This window comes from Leptonychotes weddellii, chromosome 6 (genome assembly GCF_054177405.1).
Source record: "Leptonychotes weddellii isolate Sample4059 chromosome 6, ASM5417740v2, whole genome shotgun sequence".
In the NCBI taxonomy this organism is placed as follows: Eukaryota; Metazoa; Chordata; class Mammalia; order Carnivora; family Phocidae; genus Leptonychotes; species Leptonychotes weddellii.
Window position 1 is genome coordinate 66,183,870 of NC_138374.1, and position 22,196 is coordinate 66,206,065.

The 22,196-nt window shown below is 43.1% G+C and overlaps 1 protein-coding gene across 2 annotated transcripts in view; it reads right to left on the bottom strand.

The window, feature by feature from the left end:
• The window catches only part of NID1 (nidogen 1), a 78,837-nt gene that overhangs the window by 43,639 nt on the left and 13,002 nt on the right, over positions 1-22,196 (bottom strand). For both annotated transcript variants that reach the window (XM_031016756.2, XM_006746081.3), the window contains exons 2-5: positions 9,281-9,580; positions 7,210-7,436; positions 4,713-5,086; positions 2,234-2,383 (exon numbers count right to left, since the gene is read on the bottom strand). In XM_031016756.2, coding sequence (XP_030872616.1) covers positions 2,234-2,383; positions 4,713-5,086; positions 7,210-7,436; positions 9,281-9,580 — 1,051 coding nt within the window. The remainder of the gene's footprint in view (positions 1-2,233; positions 2,384-4,712; positions 5,087-7,209; positions 7,437-9,280; positions 9,581-22,196) is intronic.

A 22,196-nucleotide genomic window follows, 5' to 3' on the forward strand; every position in this document is an offset into this window, starting at 1 on the left:
TCTACAACCAGATAGAGGTGACAGTTGCACAACTCAGTGAAGAGGCTAAAACCCACCAAACTCTGAGCTTTAAACAAGGGTGTTAATTATATCTTTAAGAAAACTGAAGGAAGAGGTAAATAAGTCACCTTGGACTGTTCAGGTTTGATGCAGAATTAAACTTGATCAGCTATCGATTGCACATACATTGGTTCTCTTCCTAGATTACCAGGGACAGGACGTTCATACCCAGCTCCTTCCCTTGGGACTCGGCAGAGTTTTCCGCACACAGTAAGTTCCCAGGAAAGTCTGTTGAATAACACTGGACAGACGGGCTCGCACCTGAGCATCATCGCCCATGTTCAGAAGACCTTTTGCTGTGTTCAGTATGCCCAAGCCATTAAGTAGGGTCACTGACAAGCCAAGGCACACTCGACACACACAGTATTTCTGCACACAAATTGTGTCATTACACAGGGGAGTGCTATGAAGTTGGAAGACTAATATCGAAAAAATTCATCCCCCAAACAATTGCAGAAACAAGCAGGAAAGCCAAGCGAAGGAAACCAAACAAATTTTTTCCACCAAACCTTGAGCCAGAAAAATGTTTCAAAAGTAGCAAGAATCCAACAAATATTTAAACCACAGAACTTTCATGGGGCGTGTATATAATGTCAAAATATGCAGCTGAACAGTTTGTTATAGCTGAGTTTGCCACCAAACACAAACTGCTCAGCATTTCCAGCTCTGATATTTGGCATGGAAAGAGCTAAGGAGATTGCTCTTTGAGAATGAGCTTTCATTGTAGATTCTGGAAGCTTCTCTCAGGGTGAGAGAAGTATAAAAGCCAAGCCTAAAACAAAGAAGCAAAGGCACATCATACCTGGGGTAGTGGGATTTAAAAGAAAACAGAACCCATCTACAGAAGTTCAAAACATCCCCCCAAATTAACATGAAAAGTATACGTAATTTTCTTTCATTGCTTCAGATGGTATTTAGCAAAACTCACTTTATCTCATTGTGACCCAGAAGGAAACTTTTTTTTACCAAATTAAAATAACTGATTTAACTCCAGCTATGGCTGGGGATGTGAAAAACAGAAACCATTCCTCCAACTGAGTTTTATTTAGTCAAATTTTGCAAAGCAGTTGAGGTTCCTTATTCAACACGAGGCAAATGACCAGTGATCACTGTGGCAAGTGAGGTGACTTGGCGTCTGAAGGGACAAAGGTTCAGGATGGTAGAGTTTTTTGTGGCTTTTGTTTTAATCTTAGTTTATGGCCCCAGGCTCCCAGAGGTCTCACTCTCTGAGTAAACCATTATCCCGACCCTCTAGACTCTTGCCGAGATTCTCCTGCTCACCCGAGAGCATCAGGACTAGTTGGTCCTCTTGGGGCCAAAGCTAGGAACAGCTGTGGACCCACAGCTGAATCCATTCTGGAGTCAGCCCCACAATGGGTTTGGTGCTCCAGAATTAACTGGTGCACCCCTTATGCTCCACCATCATCATGCTGTGATTTCAGGGGCATGAAGAAAGGATATAGCCTGAGGGGAAGGGTGATTGGAATACACTTTTCCCCACTACAAACTTTGGTCCACGCCTGCCCACTGTGGCCCCTCTGGGGCTTAACAACCATTAGGACACTCAGGTCTGTGAGCAATGCCACGGAGGAGGTTGGAATGAAACGGAGGAAAACGAGAGGCATTAATCATGCCTGGTCCAGGCTGCATTATTTCAACACTTCAGCCTTTGTCCCACCCTAAGCAGTTGTGAAGATGGGCTCCCATGGGCAGTCATTTCCCAGATGGAGAAAAATATTGCATAGGAAAGAAAGAGACCTCACCATATTACAAAAGTGGGCATTCCCTGAGAAACGCCCTTTAGAGAAGGATGAGAAAGAATGGGAATGAGAGATTAAGTATCATTCAAAATCTAATATCTACTAAAAACACTACCCACCTTTAGAGATCTGGGCAAAGGCCAACATTTCAAAACAAACCCCAAAACAAAGACTCTACTCCCTCCTTCTCCCCGCACAAATGGAACACATAAAAGCCAAATACCTTCTTTTCTTTTCTGAGAGAGCGAGCGAGCAGAGAGAGAAGGAGAGAGAGAATCCCAAGCAGGTTCCACACCCAGCACAGAACCCGACGCCGGGCTCGATCTAATAACCCCGAGACCGTGACCTGAGCTGAAACCAAGAGCTGGGCTGTTAACTGACTGAGCCCCCCAGGTGCCCCCAAAGCCGAATACCTTCCGCAACACACTGCCGGCCGTTCCCCGTATAACCAGCCACACAGCTGCAGCAGAACCCCGTGGCGAAGTCCCTGCATTCAGCATGCACGGAGCACTGGTGTCTGTTGTTGGCGCAGGTCTGGCGGGAATCCGTGTTGTAGCTGAACACTGTTCGGGGAAAACACAGCACACTGGTAAGCGCTTTGCACTGCAGTGGACCAGGCTTCGTTATTCTGTGCGCCCTCAAGCCTTGCAGGAATTCCCACCTGCGCGGGGGATTCTGGGACAGAGCTCACAGCTCATAGCAACCCAAGTCCTGTCTTGGCTCCTATACGCCAACCACCAAGGCAAATAGGTCTAAAAGGAGTCTGAGACATCACAAGGGAGTTATTTAAAAATACGCTAATTCAAGGTACTGGATCACTGAATCCATATAATCACTGTATCAATACTAGGTTACTGCCACCCAATATCCATCTTAAGATGGTGTCCATGTAATGTGGTCAGATTAGCTTCCCATTTTCGGACAGACTTAATTTTTTTTTTTTTACTTTTATTGTGGCAAAAAAAAAATCATATATATATATAAATAAAATTTGTCATTTTAATGACCTGAAAATATTTTAAAACTTTCCCCTTCCTCCCCAGGAGAAAACTCAGAAGCTCTTATACTCAGAAGCTGATTAGAAATAATTCCTTCGTCATACTTGGTCTAAAGGTCTTTAACCCAAGAAACAAAATGAATTTCTATTTCAAATTCCTACCTCCCAGCTTCATTTTGTTAGAATTATGAACTAGCTCGTCAAATTTAATAATCCAGAGCAAATTAATTTGGAATGAAGTTCAAAAGCACAAGGCGGGGCGCAGGCTTTTAGAGAGGATAATGATCCAATTTATAATTGAGTGTTAGGGAAGATAAAAGTAAAGTTTAACCTCAGGTGGATGTGATTAGTCTACATACTCAGAAGGGAATTTCCAGTGTGTATAAAGGTGGCATTTGGCGCTGGGAACACTTGGGCCCTGAGCTGAGCACATAAGACGTGACTGATGGCTTCAGCTCCAGCTGTGGGTCCAGCTCCCTGTGGGGTCCCTTATGGCCTACGTATCTGTGGGTGACTTCAAATAACACCAGGAATGTATTGCTGCCTACAGAAAACTGACCTTTCTAATATAAAAACAGTGAAATAAAACTATGGGACAGAGGGACAGAAAAACATGTGTTTTAGACACATTTGGAGTTCAAATCTAGGTTTTATCAGGACCAAGTACTATACCACCCTAAGTTGTTGGTGCTAGCTATGATCTCATTTCGAAGTGATGGCCTCACAGATGAGAATTCCACAGACACCTAGACAGGGGAGAAGCAGAATAAGACTCCAGACTCAACATCTGTGAGTAAACATACCCCATATGTCTGGGGGAGATTAGAGCAGAGTGCCGTGTGCTGAGAGCTGTTAGCATTGCCCCAGGAAATCCAGGGTGCGGAGGGGAGCCCTCAGACCTGAACCCATATCCTCCTCATATCATAAAGGGTAACTTCTCCATGTCTGTGCCTTAGAAGTAAGCAAGCACACTTCCCCTGGCCACCAGATCTTGTGCATGCTTTGGGATACTCAAAAAAGAACAAACATTTAAAACGACTGCTATGAAACAAATCAGAAGAAGTAAGGAGAAATAAAAATTGAGTGACTCATGTGGAATGGAGTCAGTTTTTCTGGGGGCCTTATAACTTCATAGTAGAAGCAGGAAGGACTCACGGTGAACATCATTTAGGGCCTTGGACCATCTCATTTATGTGAATGTTGGCAGATTATATGTCAACCTGAAATTGAATCAGTTCTTCCGTTTAGTTGGAACATCTTTTATAAGACAAATCAAAGCATGCTGGTGCTCAAATGGTTTTTCCCTCAAAACGTAGCAAAAATCCAACAGAATACGGTTGACTAGAAAAGATTGTATTTTAAAACTGGGGGATCTACTTGTTTTGCATTTTTAAATCTTCACAAACCATCTCTGAAGCTGACAGGACCTGGGAGGAAAAAATAATCAACTATCCTCATTCCAAAACCAAGAGGAAATAAACGTCAAAGATAAACAGCGGTAAATAGCCAAAGAAACTTCTAAAATGTTTTTTCAGGTGGGTGAATATATTTCTGATCCCAGAAGTCACAAATAAGAAAATCTGACTTTCAAAATAATTCCAAAGCACTTTTCTCTTGAAAACAGACAAAAAGGGAGTCAGAGGAAACTTGAAAGAGCGCCCGCTCAGCAGTCCTCCCGTAACCGCAGGCCTATAATCCCCAAAGATCCCTTGGAGTCTTTGAAGCCAACAGGCCCATCCAGCGAAGCCCTACAGCTGCGAGGGCCGCCCCTACATTCCCAGCTCTCATCCTTCCAAACGTCCATATAGGGCACACAACTGACCCCCTCCAGCAGGACTCCTGTCTGGAAACCCAAGTGTCCCAGGACAGACCAGCCATGATGTAAATGGCCTTACCCACTCCTGTCTCCTCAACTTCGTCCACGTCTATGACCTGCGCGTGCTGTTGGGGAAATGTCTCTGCTGGCGGCTGGAAAGACCTGGTCCTCTCCGTGGGAAGTCCGGGGAGTCTCTCAGTAGGCAGGCGGCGGGGGGAGAGGACACGGGGCACGCTGTGTGTGCCCGGGTCTCCCCTCCTCCGAGCCTCATAGGAGAAAGGTGTCGTGCTCACATCCTCCAGGCCCAGATGTGTCACCGACTTGTAGTCTTCATCATCATACTCTGCTCCATCGTCCAGTCCGAGGCTCACGTCGGAGGGCACCACACCACTGGCCGTGGCCGGGCTCCCTATCTCAAACACCCAGACGCCCTGCTGCCCCGAGTTGCTGCTCCTGGAAAAAGGACAGGCTTCTTAGAAACAGCCAGCAACCCACAAACCGCCCCCACTAACCGAGCAGAAGGAGCCCTGGGGATCTGTGTGTCAGCCTGAAACCCCCTGCCTACTTTGTTGGTCTCTGGTTCTGGTAGATGGCTCCGAAAATCCTCGTAATCTCTGCCATGATAAGACTGTCTCTTGTATGTTAATGGGAAGAATGGTGGCTGGGACCCCAGGGAGCTTCAGGATGAGGGCTGGACGGCAGAAAGACCTGGGCATGATTAGAGGGTTGGAACTTCCAGCCCCATGCCCTGACTTCCAGAAAGGGGAGAGGGGTTGGAGACTGAGTTAATCACCAAGGGCCAAGAAGTTCTTCAATCATGCTTATGTAATAAAAACCCCCAAACAATGAGGCTGGGAGAGCTTTGGGGATGGTGAGCCGGCATGGAAGCTTCAAGCCCCCTCTCCCTTCGACACCATGCATTCCTTCTATTTGTTCTTGAGTTGTAGCCTTTAAAATAGACTGGTGATGATAAGAAAAGTGCTTTCCTGAGTTCTGTGAGCCATGTCAGCGAAATTATGGAAACTGAGCGGGGCGGGGGGTCCCAGAAACCCCCAATTTATAGCTGGTGGACCAGAGTTGCAGTAAGTACAGTACCTGGAACTTAGGGCTGGCCTCTGAAGTGAGGGCAGTCTTGTGGGGTCTGTGCTCACCCTGGGCTGTCCACACCAGGACCCAACTGAATTGTAGGACACCGAAGGGATGTCGAGAGAGTGAGAGAGTCGGTAGGCAGAAGGGAAAAAAATCCCACCTATGTGGTGTCAGAGGTGTTGCGAGTGAAAACAGTGCAGACTTAGATTATCAGAAATGCCAACTCCATCAGCTATGGAATCTTGGACAGGTCTCAGTTTACCTTTTCCTGTCCCAAGGGTATAGTGGAATGCAAAGGAGAGATTCAGACTCTAAAGGCCTCGTGTAACTAAAAAACACAGTCAAATGACCCTGATTTCTCCTTCCTTCTCCACCATGTTTAATGTGCTTCTGCATCTGTGATTGGAAGCGCTCCTATCAGAAACTATGTAAAATGATCAGCTTTTACACGGGGAAGAAGAAACAGACTTTACCCAGTGGAGAATCCTGAGCAAAACATCAGGGGTGGGACAGGGGGTGAGGAATCAAGAAAGCCCTGCAGAAGGAGGATGTGTACTCAGTCTGTCCATCCCAGGACTCCAGGGAAGGCAGAGGTGTGCAGGGGCTTACTAGCACCAGCTCATGAGGGCCAGATGTTGAATTTTAGTAATTTTGCAAGCCAGTTATTAAACAGAGCCACTGTAAAAAATTATATCACATAAACTTACAATTACATAAATGGTATTAAAAACAAAGGCCATAAATACTTGAAACTCATCACGCTGAATTATTTTACTATTATCTATGTTCTGGAAGTGATTTAAGTCTACTGCATCTGTATGGTGTGAAGAATGGTTCTCTTCTCAATTCCGTATTGAGCAACATGACATGCGTAGCTGGAACATGGCCACAAAAGGAGTATTCACACCACGGAAACAGGCAAGCACGATAAATGAGGGTTATCAACTGAGTTTTAGACTCAATTGGACAATCTGAAATTGGGAGGGAGGGTGTTCTTTCTTCACTTTTTAAGGCATAATGGGAGAGGAACGATTCTACTTTTAGAAAAAAGTAGAATTCCCCGCTTTTGCCAAATTCTACAAAATAGCCCAAGAGAGCACTAATTTTGTTGTAAGAATTTCTTCCCTAGTCCACGTGGGGGGAGAAGGTTTTTCTCAGCCTTGGGTTTTTAGCAGGAGATAGGGTTTGAATAGCGTTTATTTCTAACTGTATACTTGCAGAGGACATTGGAGAAACTGTTTCAAATGAGCATGATATCTAAAAACAGGATGCCTTTTCATTCTAAGAGTGTATTACTTTGAGTTCATCAGGAAAAAAGCACTACATAATATAAAAAAACCATATATGAAATTTAAATCTGCGGGAACATTTTTAGGTAATGTTCTCTAGTGCCCATTATATTATCCTTTATAAAATAATAAAATGATCATCTTAATGATAAAATCATCATTAAGGGGAGAATCTACTGAAGAACAAAGAAAGCATACTTGGCCAAATTTCCAATTGATTCTCTGTCGTTAGCAAATATATTATAAGCTCCTTCGCTCTTCCAGAATAATCCCTGTACACCTTGACTGAATGCAACCACAGCGGGAACTTGGTTCTCGTCCTTCTTTGAGAATGTTGTATAGAACTGCAGACCGTCTTCAGGATAGAGGAAAATGGCAAAGGAGCTGGAATCAGAGGAGGCCAGAACAGCCTGGAATGTGTTTCTCTGTGAAGATGAGTTGAGATTCAGTTACTCAGGAATATGTCGATAGATCTTACATTGTTGTATTCACCAGACTATACAGAGAAAGCCCAGAGGTGGCAGTATTCGCCCCTTATTCTAAAAGAGTAGCAAGAACCAAGTACTCCAGGATGGCTCCACTTAAGTATCTCTAAGACTTTGTCAACATGAAATTTTCCAATTAATTAATGAATCACCTTCTGCATGAAGGGTAACCAAAAATTATAGAGATGGTACCTCTGGACAGTGGCCTAAATCTCATGCCACTTAGCAAATTCTTACCCTTAGAATTTGTTTCCCGGCCATTAAACATATTAACCACACTCATCATTTGTCATACATTTACTGAGCCCAAGCAACATACAATAAGAAAAAAAAAACAAAACAAAACATGAGCTTTGGGAGAAAACAGATCTGAATCCAGATCTTTGCTCTCCTCATCATGGGTTGTGTGACCTTGGGCATGTTACTTAAATTCCTTAAGCGTGGATTTCTGAATCTGCCAGATGGAGAGAAAACCACGTACTTCACAGAAATGTTGAGAGACCTATGTGAAATAGGCAGAGCCAGGCACAGAGAAAGTATTCCTTCAACGTTGGTACCTTTCCTATAAATACATGGTCCCCACGCTCGAGAATTTCTGGTCTAGATGGGAAAACTGACATGTAAAGAAAACACTGCAAAACGGGGGGATAGAGTGTATCATGGAGTCATGTGTGAGCACGATAGAAGCCACAGAAAGAAGTGCCCGAAGCTGGGAGGGTGGGAGGAGAGGAGGCTGTGCGAGTCTAGAGGATCAAGTACAGGTTCGACACCACTAGCAGGGGTCAGGGAGAAGACGATGCAAGCAGAGAGGACAGCAAATGCAAGGTGTGTGGGGGGGGAGGGTTCATGATCAGAGAATTGTAAACAGTTTGATACAGCTGTGGCAAAGGGTGAGCGGAGATTAGGCCCAAGACAGGGCAAGGGCTCTGTACAAGGGGCTGGGCGTTCATCACTCAAGTGGTAGTGCACAAACTTGAGAAATGTAAGGTTTTAAGCAGTTTTCAAGTAGAGTCCTCTGACAGATACAAAAAGCAAAATGTTTCCTGCAGGCCAATAACAGGCTTTCCCAAAGGGTGTTCTGCGGGATATAATGTATCTTGTTTGGGAGGGAAAAAAGAGTATGGCCGAAAGGTTTGGGGACTGCTAAGTTTTCTTTAAAAATTAAGCAGGTTTCGGGCGCCTGGGTGGCTCAGTCGGTTAAGCGACTGCCTTCGGCTCAGGTCATGAACCTGGAGTCCCTGGATCGAGTCCCGCATCGGGCTCCCGGCTCGGCAGGGAGTCTGCTTCTCCCTCTGACCCTAACCCCTCTCATGTGCTCTCTCTCATTCTCTCTCTCTCAAATAAATAAATAAAATCTTTAAAAAAAAAAAATTAAGCAGGTTTCTTTATTGCAGGGTTTTTCAGAGTGAGTCACCAAGGGGGAGATAAAGTTTTGCATTTCCCAAACTTACCTGACCAGGGGAGGCCTTTTTCTCAAGGACTATGTTGTAGGACTGGTGTTCTGTGGTACCCACTTTGGGAACTACCAACCTGGAACATCCCCTGTTTAATTGGAGTGCTTTTGGCCCTTTCCAGTTTCTCTCTACTCTGCAATACTATAAAAATTAAATGGTGGAGCAAAATTATTTTTTTCTAAGGAGAAACAGAGGCATGTCCCAAAAAGTAACTTTAGACCTAGAGATGGCTTCTTGACCTACCCAAGTGTCTCCCTTCCTTCAAGCAAGACCAAAGTGCACAAAACCAACCTGTTGACTATTTTCCCTTGTACCTGGGAGAGCACTTACCTTGCCTTCCTGGTCAGGGTCCTTGCTGGGCCCCTGGTAGGGGGCCACGGATTCCCAAGTGACAACCACTGCGCTACTCGGCTGGAAAGAGACTTCTGGGAACCCTCTCCGGACACACTCTCCGGCTAGCTGAGTGATGGAGGGGGATAAGTCTTCGCGATAATAAACCTTCCCAAGGCCATCTGTCGTGTCCAAGTCCGCCAGAAAAGGTGCAACGACTCCGAAGGTCGGGGGGAAGTATCCCGGGTGGGATTCTTTGGCTGGGGGCTCACTCATGGCAATCATACCATTTGTGGTGACCTGTACAAAACAAAGCAGAGTTAGGAGGAGAGGGGGAAAAACGTCCTCCTCAGGGACTCTGAGTTTCCATGCACAGAATGCTGTGACAGGTACCCCCTGTCTGTCAACTACAACAGAACCGGAGAAGGACATGATCCTGAATTTTAAAATTCAGCACTCCTCTCCTAGGCAGGATGGCCTGGTGGAGGGAGCAAGGATCACAGGACCTGACTCTGGCACATACCCATCCCTGGACCTTGGATACGTGTCTTGAACTTCGAGTCTTGGGCTTCCCATGTGTGCGTGCTTTGCATCCTGCAAAGCACCACTCAAACGTAAGCCATTATTAAAGCCTTCACTAATTTAGCCAACACGCTGAGTAATCGTTATATACCAGGGCTGTGCTAAGTGCTTTGGGTCCCAAAATGGGTAGTACACAGTCTCTCCCTTCAAGGAACCCACAATCCAGAAGGATATGGGGAAGGACTGACACACACAAATGATGATACAATGAGTAAAAGGTCAAGAAGTCACTTTGGGGACCCTGGCTGTCTCAGTCAGTAGAGCATGGGACTCTTGATCTTGGGGTCATGAGTTCAAGCCCCACTTTGGGCGTAGATCTTACTTAAAAAAAATAGTAAGTAAGTAAAATAAATTAAAAGTGCATCTCTTTTAAAAAAGAAGTAAATCTGAATGGGGGCATTATGATATCATTAATTATTGTGAATAGTTTAATGTGTCAGAATAATAGCTAACACCGTGTTCCAGGCCTCTTATTAACATTTAATCCTCAGAAGAACTCCATAAGACAGATACTACTATTATCCACATTTTTCTGATGGAGGAAGTAAGATAAGTTAAATTTGTCCAAAGTTACCAGTAAATGTCAGCAACCAATCCCTGGATTCAAACTCAGGGAGCTGGACTCCAAAGTTGGCCCTCTTAATCACTATGCACAGCTTTCTTGAAATCAGTTCTAACTGCCTATAAAAAGAGACTGATGTTCTTATCCAGCTAACCCCCACACTGCTTGGGAAAAAGGGAAGGGGACAAAGAGCCCCTTGATGTTGGAGGGTACTCGGTGGTGGGGGTACCTGGGTCTCCTGCAAAGCCATGCTAAGAATGAGACTTTGACTGCCCCCTTCTTGTTAGTGCACAATCCACTGATGACATAGAACACCACTTTAGTGCTCTTTTTACTTGGAGAATCTGTGAATTAAAAAAAAAAAAATATGCCCTAATCAAATGGGAGAGACTTTGCAAATGGACCCTTAGTCTGCACTTTTAAGAGGCGATGCATCGGAAGAACATGAATGCAAAAAAGGGACTCTTTCCTGTTCAGAAGTTGATTGGAAGGCCTGTGGGTTTTCCAAGTCCCTTATTTCCCTCCCTCCTCCTCCCACACAGCCTTCTCCTCCACTCCCTTCAGACCTCATTACTAGAGGAGGGGGTTGGCCGGACACAAAGAAGAGGAACTTAAAAGCAAACCCTGTAACAGGCCAAGAACTGGGTGAAAAGGTTCAAAGGGGTGGAGTGCATCTGGGCCCAGGGACAGGAAAGGAACGAGAGTTCTGGGAGTTACGTGTGGACTTAGCAAAAACCCTCCACTTTTTACCAGTCTTCCTGGGTAGTTAACTGTTTAGGGGCATAAATAATTTCCAGCACCACCTGGCGCCAGGGGTGATTTTGTGGAGCTTGCCGGCAGGCTGCGGGAAAGGGAGTCAGGGAAAGAGCTTGGCCAGCTCGTTACTCACCCTCTCTTCCCTCCAGCCCAGTCACACATCTCCCCGCATGGACATCCCAGTGGGGCTGACGTGTGGGGGCGTGGGAAACAGCTCATTTTCCCAAGCCACCAGAAGCTGGCAGTTATCAGCCGCTGGGGGGAAGTGATCACACGGAGGCCACATGTGGAAAAGTCAGTTTTAAAAAGCTGTTTTCCAGTGAGATTTAAGTCAGTCCAACAGTTCTGAAAAACTCCCGGTGTCTTTTAGTATTTAGAATCTGAGCACAGGACTGTGTCTCTTATCACAAGGAATGTGTTGGGAATCGAGTTTTTAGACAAGTATCAAGAAGCACTGCAAATGCTTTGGACACAGACCATATAACCCTCATTAGTATCAGTACTGGAAAATTATTTTTGAGCCCTTTTTTATGGCACATGCAACTCAGCTGTTGGTGATAATGAAAAATGACATCAGAGATAGATGTCATAGAGAGAACATCCAAAAGTTTCATTTGACTCTTAGCTGTAAACTTCTCCCCCGTCAGTGTTTGCCTGTTTGAGATATACCAATTCATGGCTAACTTGAACAATATTCTCTTACATTTGGGTGCCAGTCCCACTGCACAAATCAGTCAAGCATGGGATGCTCCCACCGTCTTGTTCCTTTCCTCCATCTTCTTAGAGTTGAGCAAGCCAATGGAAGCACAGGGAGCACAAAGGGAAGGACCTATAAAGTACTTAGGAGGCCAGGAGGATGGACTCAGGTACTATAACCTCCAAGGGGACCAGAGTGGGGACCACTGAAAGATTCATGCCATTGGCACCAGTTGCTTAAGCCAGGAAACTGGGGAGTTAGCCTTGATTCCTTCCCCTTTCTCACTCCATGTGCCGTGTGTCCCACCTCTGAGGTCCCTGGCACTCTCTCCATCCCAACGACCAGCAGCACCCTCTCCGCCACCTCACGCATTCACGTGACTGGCTCGCTCTCACCTCCAGGCTCAGTGAAGTACAGCCTCTAAGAGAGCCTACTTCTCCTCACCCCTCCTTCTCCCTTCTCTCACTCCCGGACCCCCCATTTCTGTCCCCGCTTCCTGTTTGTTTCCTTGCAAGTGCAGACCACAAAGTGGAATGACTTTACTGACTCATCTGCTGGCTCTCGCTACTTTCCCCACGAGGCAGTCTGTCCCTTCAAAAGCTGGGACCATGTCCACCTTGGTCACGGCTGTAGCTGCAAAGCTTATACACTGCGTGGCGTGTGTTAGTCCTCTCCTTTCCTGACTTCCTCCAGAAAACGGGGTGGGAAGGTTCAGACAGAATAAGGCCTGAATACCACAGTTGTTTTAGAAATAGTGCCTGAAGCTGTGTCACTTCCGTTGATGAGCCTCCTGAAGGATCACCGCATTATGTGTTACGGTGGTCCAATTACTGAAACAAAGAGTCAGCGTAAATATGAACTGATGACCCGAACCCAAGCAAGTCTCCAGATCTAACTACCAGTTTACAGGAAATACAGGGGACAGAAGAACATGTTCAGTGATACTATAGGGTCATGATCAGCCAAATCCAGAACATGGGACACTGTGAAGGACAAATACCCAGTTTCTTTAATAAATATATTTCAAGAAAAAAAGGTGGTGAGGGGACCTATAGATTTAAGAAGTCCTAAGAAACCTATCTGCCAGATCTGAGTCCAGGGTCAGACTGGATCCAATTTAAGCTGGACTGGGTCCAGCATGAGGCCTTGGGTGAATAAAATTTTGTTTTAAGGCTGAACAAACAGGTTAACCCAGCAAAGATAATCTTGAAATACAGTGGCCACAGTGGAGACCTTTTAACCTAGATAAGCTTATCCATTTATGAGGTATCCTAGAGAAAAAGGGGTCTCAGCCAAACACTCAACACAAAAAGTAGAGGGAAAATTATTTTTCCTGTTCTATTGCTTCTGGTGACCAGGATATGACCTGCTGGGACACCCCGCTCACTCCAGAGCATGCAGATGGGATCCTGGGAAAACTGGCAAAAGCCGGCAAAGGGTGAGAATTCTTGCCAAAGCCAGCTCTCCCAGATCTCTATCTGCAGAGCCTGGTTGAGAGAGGAAGGTCAAATTTCATGTTGTCCTTTCCTTTCCAAATTCAGATTGGCAGGCAAAAACATTTGTAGCAATAGGTCTTTGAATTGTGACTTGCGAATTTACTTTTGAGTACCCCTTGGTTGTTGAACCTTTCTCTTCCGGAGGTAGCTACTGCCTTCTTATTTATCTGGTTTTGTGTCAGGTTGGGGTCCCCCAAAATCTGGCCAGACAGAGATGTGTGTTGCAGCTAGGGTCCTATCAACTATAGCCAGCTCTCGGGAGAATTGTCTAAGTCCTTCTTTCTTTTGGTTATCTTTGGGAGTGGCTAGGGGAGTTCTCTTGGGCAGGTAGTATTTTTTGCACCCTCTTTGGGGATGCCTCTTGCATCCGAGGGGTTGTACAATAATGCCAGGAATATTAACTGTTTCTGTCATCTGAAACCTGACAAAATATTTGAAAGGATTTTTTAAAGTAGCTCTATGCTCAGAAGTTGGCCAAATTAGAAGCTGATATTCAGAGATGATAGGAATATGATTTTAGGCCTTCTCACCTAAGCTAAAATGAAACTATGTACCCAGAGGAAAAGAAAAACATTCTGAAGTCTTTTGTGGAAGGATTTACTAAAATATACCAAAGACACAGCACCTCTAATTCTAGAACACAAGAATCTTTTGATTTTCATCTTGGTAGAAGACCTTCCCCCTGATATAGAGAAGCAAACTGAAGATAATGTATTTAGATGGGAGGTTCAGCTCCTTGATATCATTAAGGCTACATCCCAATTGTTTGCAGAATTAAGAGCAACTGTCCTTATCTTACAAATCTTTGTAAAACCAGAAATACAGCTCTAGAAACAATCCAAAGTCTACCTAACATTACCATGCCCCAAAACTCCCTATTCATCTCAGAATGCCTGCAGTATTGTAAAAGATCAGAACTTTGGAAACAGAACTCTCCTGCTTTGAAGAGAACGAAGGAAAAATTTAAATTGCAATAGACTTCTGATAATAGACAAATACACCCTAAACTCCTAGAAGAAAACTTGCATTCCTTCTCTGTCCCTAGAAGGTATACCTTTTACCATGTCCTTGAAATATAAACACCCCAGGAGGTAAATAAAACACAGCTCACATTCACCTGAGACTGAAGGAAAAAAGATGGGGGAGGAGGAGGCTTTTTCAAAATATAAAAGCTCAAAATCTAGTCCACAAATCTAGTCCACAGCCTCCGTAAGATTACTTGTCAAGGACAAATACAAATTCTAAGTCTCTCCCACAAATATTACTAAAAAGCTTTAGCCACCTGCCATCTGACCGGGTAAACTTTCCATCTGCCAGAAACAAAATTTGGATCCAACTGTTCTTCCATAAACTAGTGAGTTTTGCATTTTCATATCTATCTCACAGTTAAAATTTTAAAATAAAAACTAGGAGATCTCTGTTTGCATTTGTCTGCATGTTTATGTATGTATGTTATAAATGTGTGATTCTTCTTCTACCTCCAGATAGTAATGCAAAAATTAATTTGTAAAGAGCTCTATTTAATTGGCTTAAAGACAAACACGCATTATATCAATCAAGTGTACTCTCAGAAATATAGACATTAACCCAAATGTTTTTCAAGTTTATGTGACCTAGGATAATCTTTGATAAATAAAAGCTAGTTTAAGTTTGTTGGTTTAACTAAAACAAGCTTGTCTCTAGAGTTATCAGCATTAAATATAATACTTTTATTCCACATAGGTTTACTAAAAGTCAAAGAAGCTCCTGATATCTCTGTTACAGAGTTTGTCAGTAAAAAAGATACCTTAAGATACCACTAAAGCAGTTTAAGGTCTTGTGACATTTTCATGATGGATCTAAATGTAATTGTTCAGAAAGAGAGAGTTAAATAGATGCAAGTAAGATAAAAGTTTAGAAATGAACTTTTCAACAATAATGATGTTTGATGGTATATCTACTTACAAGTAGTTTCCAGGGGCGCCTGGGTGGCTCAGTAGGTTAAACATATGACTCCTGATTTCCGCTCAGGTCATGATCTCAGGGGAGGGAAATTGTGCCCTGGGGAGATTAGGTAAGAGATGACTATGAAGTAGGAGACCTTAGTTTCGTCTGGTCCCAGGAATTCAGCTAGATAGCTATCAAACCATTCTGAACACTGGAGAACACAACCAGAGATCTAAGAAAAGAAGAGGTGAAACTCTACAAATAGAAAAGCAACTATTTTCTGCAAGAATGACAAGACGTTAAAACACACCTCAAAGAGGAGAACAAGACGCAGCACTGACTGGCAGAGACCTAATCAGTATGGACATAAGTAAGATATCAGAACTAGAGTTCAGAATAATGATTATAAAGATACTAGCTGGGCTGGAAAAAAGCAGAGAAGACACTAGAGAATCCCTTTCTGGAGAAATGAAACAAGTAAAATCTCATCAAGTCGAAATAAAAAAGGCTACTAATGAGATGCAATAAAAAATGGAGGCTCTAACTGCTAGGATAAATGAGGCAGAAGAGAGAATTAATGATATAGAAGACAAAGTGACAAAGAATAAAGAAGCTGAGAAAAAAGAGAGATAAACAGCTACTGGATCACAAGGGGAGAATTTGAGAGATAAATGATACCATAAAGTGAAACAATATTAGAATAATTGGGATCCCAGAAGAAGAGGAAAGACAGAGAGGGGCAGAGGTATATTGGAGCAAATTATAGTGGAGAACTTCACTAATATGGAGAAGGAAACAGGCATTCAAGCCCAAGAGCCACAGAGAAACCCCCTCAAAAATCAATAAAAATAGGTCAACACCCCGACATATAATAGTGAAACTTATAAATCTGAGAGAAAAAGAGAAAATCCTGAAAGCGGCTCAGGACAAGGGTAGAAATGTAAGACTGGCAGCAGATCTATCCACAGAGACCTGGCAGGCCAGAAAGGACTGGCATGATATACTCAGGGTGCTAAATGAGAAAAAAATGCAGCCAAGAATACTTTATCCAGCTAGGATGTCATTCCAAATAGGAGAGATAAAAAGCTTCCAGAACAAACAGAAACTAAAAGAATTTGTGATTACTAAGAGAGAGCCCAAAAGTAACAGACCAGATAGGAACAGACAATATACAAAAACAGTGACGATGCAGGTATTACATGGCACTAAATTCATATCTTTCAATAATTACTCTGAATGTAAATGAGCTAAATGTCCCAATCAAAAGATGCAGGGCATCAGACTGGATAAAAAAGCAAAACCTATCGATACGCTGTCTGCAAGAAATTCATTTTAGACCCATAGGCACCTCCAGATTGAAAATGAGGGTGTGGAAACCATTTATCATGCTATGGACATTAAAAGAAAGCTGGGGTGGCAATCCTTATATCAGACAAATTGGATTTTAAGCCAAACACTGTAATAAGAGAGGATCATAGGGGAAGAGAGGGAAATATGAATCAAGAGGAAACCAGAGAGGGAGACAAACGATAAGAGACTCTTAATCTCAGGAAACAAACTGAGGGTTGCTGGATGGGGGGTTGGGGGTGGGACAACGGTAACTGGGTGATGCACATTAAGGAGGGCACATGATGTAATGGCACTGGGTTTTTTTTTTTTAAGATTTTATTTATTTATTTATTTGAGAGAGAGAGAGAAAGAGAAACAGCATGAGAGGGGAGAGGGTCAGAGGGAGAAACAGGCTCCCCGCCGAGCCGGAAGCCCAACGTGGGACTCGATCCCAGGACTCCAGGATCATGACCTGAGCCGAAGGCAGTCGCCCAACCAACTGAGCCACCCAGGCACCCCGGCACTGGGTATTATATAAGACTGATGATTCGCTGGCCTCTACCTCTGAAACCAATAATACATTGCCCTTAACATTGTCTGTTGTCACTTTGACTAAATAGATAATTAAGTATTAAATCATAACAGTCTGTGATCCTATTTAATCAAATGTTCAAGCCTTTTGACATCTTCTAAAAATCAAATTCTAAATGGAGTTTTTTTGACCCCAAAGTAATTTTAAGAGACCCCAGAGGGTCCCCATTAAATCTCAAAAGATTTGTCTCTCACCTCGTAGAAAAGAGATGTTATATTACTTGGGTTTATTTGGTATGTTAAATTACATGGGGTTCATTGTCAAATAAGTGACAGTAAACCTTCTTAGGTTATATTGTATGGATGCATGTTATTAATATAAGTGCTCTAGAAATTGTATGAAATTCCTAAAAATCTGACATGTCCTGGTATAATGTTATCAGTCACAATTCCAGTTGTTATCTTAAAATGTTGTATGTCATAGAAATAATCAAATTTTCTTGTCAGTTCTCTTATAAGGAACTCTCATCAGATCTTTAATCATGGTCATTCTATGTCTTTTGTCACATACAGACTGTTATTTTACTCTGCCGCTTTTGCAAAAGTGCTTCACCTTCAGAAAGATTCACAGAAAGGACTCTGACAAGTACTCTAGAGTAACATTTCCGATAACTTTAAGATTGTAAAAATGAACTGGCTACAAATTTCCAGAACTAATGGAGAATCTGGATTAAAGCAGAACAAGAATTAATAACATGGGATTGAATGAAATGATGAGGATTATTTGAGGTTTTTTTAATAGATTTTTCTTTGAGACATTGCTGGTTCCTTAATGCTTTGTTTTTTCCAGCTTTAATGAAAGCATTTTTAATTTTTCATTTTGTAAAGTTTACTTTTGTAAACATAATTTAAACATGTACTTTTTCTCCCTACCAGATCCCTCCAGAATATAGAAACTTACTAGGTATTGTTATTTTCATACAATATAGTTATTTGCATAAGTTCAATAAGAATCTGTTCTCCTTGGACATAATTGGAAATATTGGTTATATTACCAAGGCTTTGACTGGAATGTCAGATCTGAGAACATGCACAGGGGTGCTTGGCTGGCTCAGTCCGTAGAGTGTGCGCCTCTTGATCTCAGGATTGTGAGTTCAAGCCCCACGATGGGCTTGGAGGCTACTTAAAAAAAAAAAAAAAAGTGCTTAAGAGAATGTGCACAGAAGCAGACAGGACCAGAGAGCTTTAAGAAACTAAAGTTGACTTTACGGAGCCAATACGATCCCCTTGGGGAAACCAGCCTGGTACCATGCTTACAGGGTTCGTGGCAGCCCAACCAGATGATTAGGGATGGTCACTTCCTGGCAGCCCCAGAAACCTCAGGATGTCCTGGGGACCTCATGGAGAGAGAAATTCACCCAAATCTATAGGTATTTCAGGCTAAGTCTCATGGGGAGTCCTTAGCTTGGCTTCTTAGTTTGGAGAGGCTTTTAAAAGTCCAACCTAAGATTCCTTATGAAAAGTTCCAGCAGGGGTGCCTGGGTGACTCAGTCAGTTAACTGTCTGACTCTTGGTTTAGGCTCAGGTCATGATTTCAGGGTCGTGAGACTGAGCCCTGCCTTGAGCTTCTGTGCTCAGTGTAGAGTCTGTTTGAGATTCTCTCTCCCTCTCCCTTTGCCCCTCCCCCCACTCACACGTGCGTGCTTTCTCTCTCAAATAAATAAATATTAAAACAACAACAATAAGTTCCAGCAAAGCAGATTTTAAAAGAGCCTATACAGTCAATCACTATTCTTGCTGCACTTTACACAAATAATCTGGCCAAATTTAATTTTTCAGCTTAGTTAGCATGATTATCTTTGATAGAAATAAGGGTGATTGTTTCAGTAGAAACTGGTAACACAACCTTGTGGATGTCAGATTCTACTCCTGTTCACTGTGTTTGAGGTTTTGTTAAATCCCTATAAACTGGACTGGATCCTCAATTCTTTGTGTTTCCTCAAATGTCTGGCTACAACTCCAGACTAAGGTTTCCAATTTTCTCTCCCACTTCTGATTTGGAATCACTATGAACAAAGACTGCCTTTGAACCTCCTTGTAAGGGACTATACCAGGTCCTCCTTACCATCCAGAGAGCAAGTAGACTTCAGGGACTTGAACCATGGGTCCACATCTCCCAATTAAAAAGGGTTCCTCCAGACCCTTGGAACAGCCCACCAGCTGGAGATATAAAATTAATATCAATGAGGGAGGCTCTTCCCCAGAAGCAGATGACATCTGGAGGTGGACAGCCCTCCCAAGGTCATGGATCAAGATCTTCACCTCCTGGGGGGCCTCAGTGGCTTAGTCAGTTAAGTATCCGATGCTTAACTTCAGCTAAGGTCTCAATCTCAGGGTCACGAGTTCAAGCCCTGCACTGGGCTCCACATTGGGTGTGGAGCCTACTTAAAAAAAAAAAAAGATCTTCACCTCCAATATGAAGTCTTTATTCCTTTTTCCTTTTCACTACTTGCGTTCTCTCTGAATGCATGGGAAGACAATGCTTCCAAAGTGTGGTGCCTATCTGAATCAATTGTTAAAGCAGCACCTACCCAACAAAAATCCTTAGACTCCCTCCCCAAAATTCTTCTTGATAATAGGGCACCCCTTGACTATCTTTTAGCTGAGCAAGGAGGTGTGTGTGCCTTGACCAATACCATGTGCAGCACTTGGCTTAAGAAAGTGGCTCCTTCAATGGGGTCTTTCTTTGACTTATTTGATTCTGATTGGTTTGGTTCTTGGGTGCCATGGCTCTGAAGTGCACTCTAGACATTGGGAATTATCCTGCTTATAATAATCATGGTAGTCTCCCTGAAACACTGTGGTGTTCCCTCTAAAGCTTTAAATGCATATTTGCAGACACTAACCGCCAAGTAAATGATCTTCTTAAGACTAACTCATCAGAATAGAAACAAAGGGAATAACTGACTTCAAGAATGTAAACCCAAGGTCATGACCTGCAAATACTCCAGAAAGATTCAGCAAAAAGACATAATGACCTGTGAATACCACACAGAGGATGAGGAAAAAAATTCAAGAACTTCAGAGCTGGGAGAAGCACTAATGCCTTAAATTTCTGGCACATCTCTCAGGCTGAGAGCCTGATCTAAAGGGGAGAATTGTTAAAAACAAAACAAACCCCCACAAGATAACATGCGCAAATGGAGTCGCTTATGCTAGGCTCCACATCACCGAAACCAAGACTCTTTTTTTTTTTTTTCGTTTCAGAGGTAGAGGTTAGTGATTCATCAGTCTTATATAATACCCACTGCTCATTACATCATGTGCCCTCCTTAATGTGCATCATCACCCAGTTACCCCATCACTCCACCCCCCGCCCCTCCAGCAACCCTCAGTTTATTTCCTATAGTTAAGAGTCTCTTACGAACCAAGATTTAACTTAATTACAGTTTTGGCTCTCCCAAAAATGGAATCTGAAACCAATCAGTAATCGCCTGACTAGCACTAGTTAGAAAATCTGTGGGACAGATCCTTCCCACCCTCTAAAGGAAAGGGACCTTGCAATAACCAATCCTATTTTTCACCTAGTATAACTTCCTTGTTCCTCTTCCCTTCTGGCCATTAAAGTCTTTCATTTTGTACAGCTCCTCAGAGCTCATTTCTATCTGCTACTTTGGATACTGCTCAATTAGAATTTATTTTTGTTTGAGTAAGCTCTTAAAGTTTTTAATATGCCTCAGTTTATATTTTAGCAACAGTTCACAATTAGTACCTTGGAGCCCTGACTCAGGTGCTCTGACTCCCAATGGTACCAGCATATTCTTTGCTGTAGATTACACCACAAAACTCTTACGGATTGAATGTGTTCCTGAGAAAGCCTGTCTGAAGTATTGAGAGAATAATAATAATAATGATGTTATATTATTGTCTACACCACGTCTTTATTGAAAACAGCTACTTTCAGTCCACTGACCAATGTAAATATTGCCCTGAAATCTTACTTATGGTTTACACTGGGAAAAAGCAGCTCCTTTAGCAAAATTAAACCTCAGTTCAGTGTGTTACTAGCACAACTTAATGCCCCCTTTAAAGAACATATCTAGGGGCGCCTGACTGGCTCAGTCAGTGGAGCGTGCGACTCTTGATCTCGGGGTTGTGAGTTCGAGCCCCATGTTGGGTGTAGAGATTACTTTCAAAAAATAAAAGAAAGAAAGAACATATCTATTCTCTCACTCCAAGGAACACACCAGACAATAGGCTCTTCATCCAGTTGCACAGGGCAGAACACGCCACTTCTATCACAAAACACCGCAGGGTGAAAATGCCCAGCACCACATGGCTAACAGCTGGAGCCACTTATGTACAATTGTTTCAACTCAGCTGACATGATGAGGAGGGTAGACAGAGCAACTAACTCATAAGGAGGAGTGTTCCCCATTTTAAAAAGCACTTCCTGTTTTATGTTCATCTTTAAAGACAGCAGGAATCACTGGAGAAAGTCAAAATGCAGACACTCAATGAATTACATGTTAGATTCTTTATATTCAAATGCACACTGAAGAAACTGAAAGGACCGTCTTTTTAGGCTTCCATGAGTCTAGTAGCAGTCCCTAGGGCAGAAAGCAGCCTGCAATAGTGGGGGAAAGCTTTCTCCAAAGCAGATGTGGTTAAGAATACTTGAGGTAGGCACAAATAAGAAACAAATGGGGTCGTTTTACAAATGCAAATAGCTATACTGAGAAGACAATGAAATTGCCTGCAGTTGCAAAAGCGAACTCCATGGGTGGGAGGAAGCAGGAACTTAAGGTAAAATTATTTGGGGTAAAGAATGCAAAGGCAACAAACATTTACTGAGTGTCTGCTGAGTCTGAGGTCCTTTACTAAAGCTGTCTGCATTTTTTAAAATGTAATACAAGCATCCTTCTTTTCACATATATAAAAAAGACAAGGAAATGAGACTTAATTTAGCTTAATGTCACAAAGCCGGCAAGTGATGGAACCAAGATTTGAACCCACATTTGCTGGCGTCCATAACCT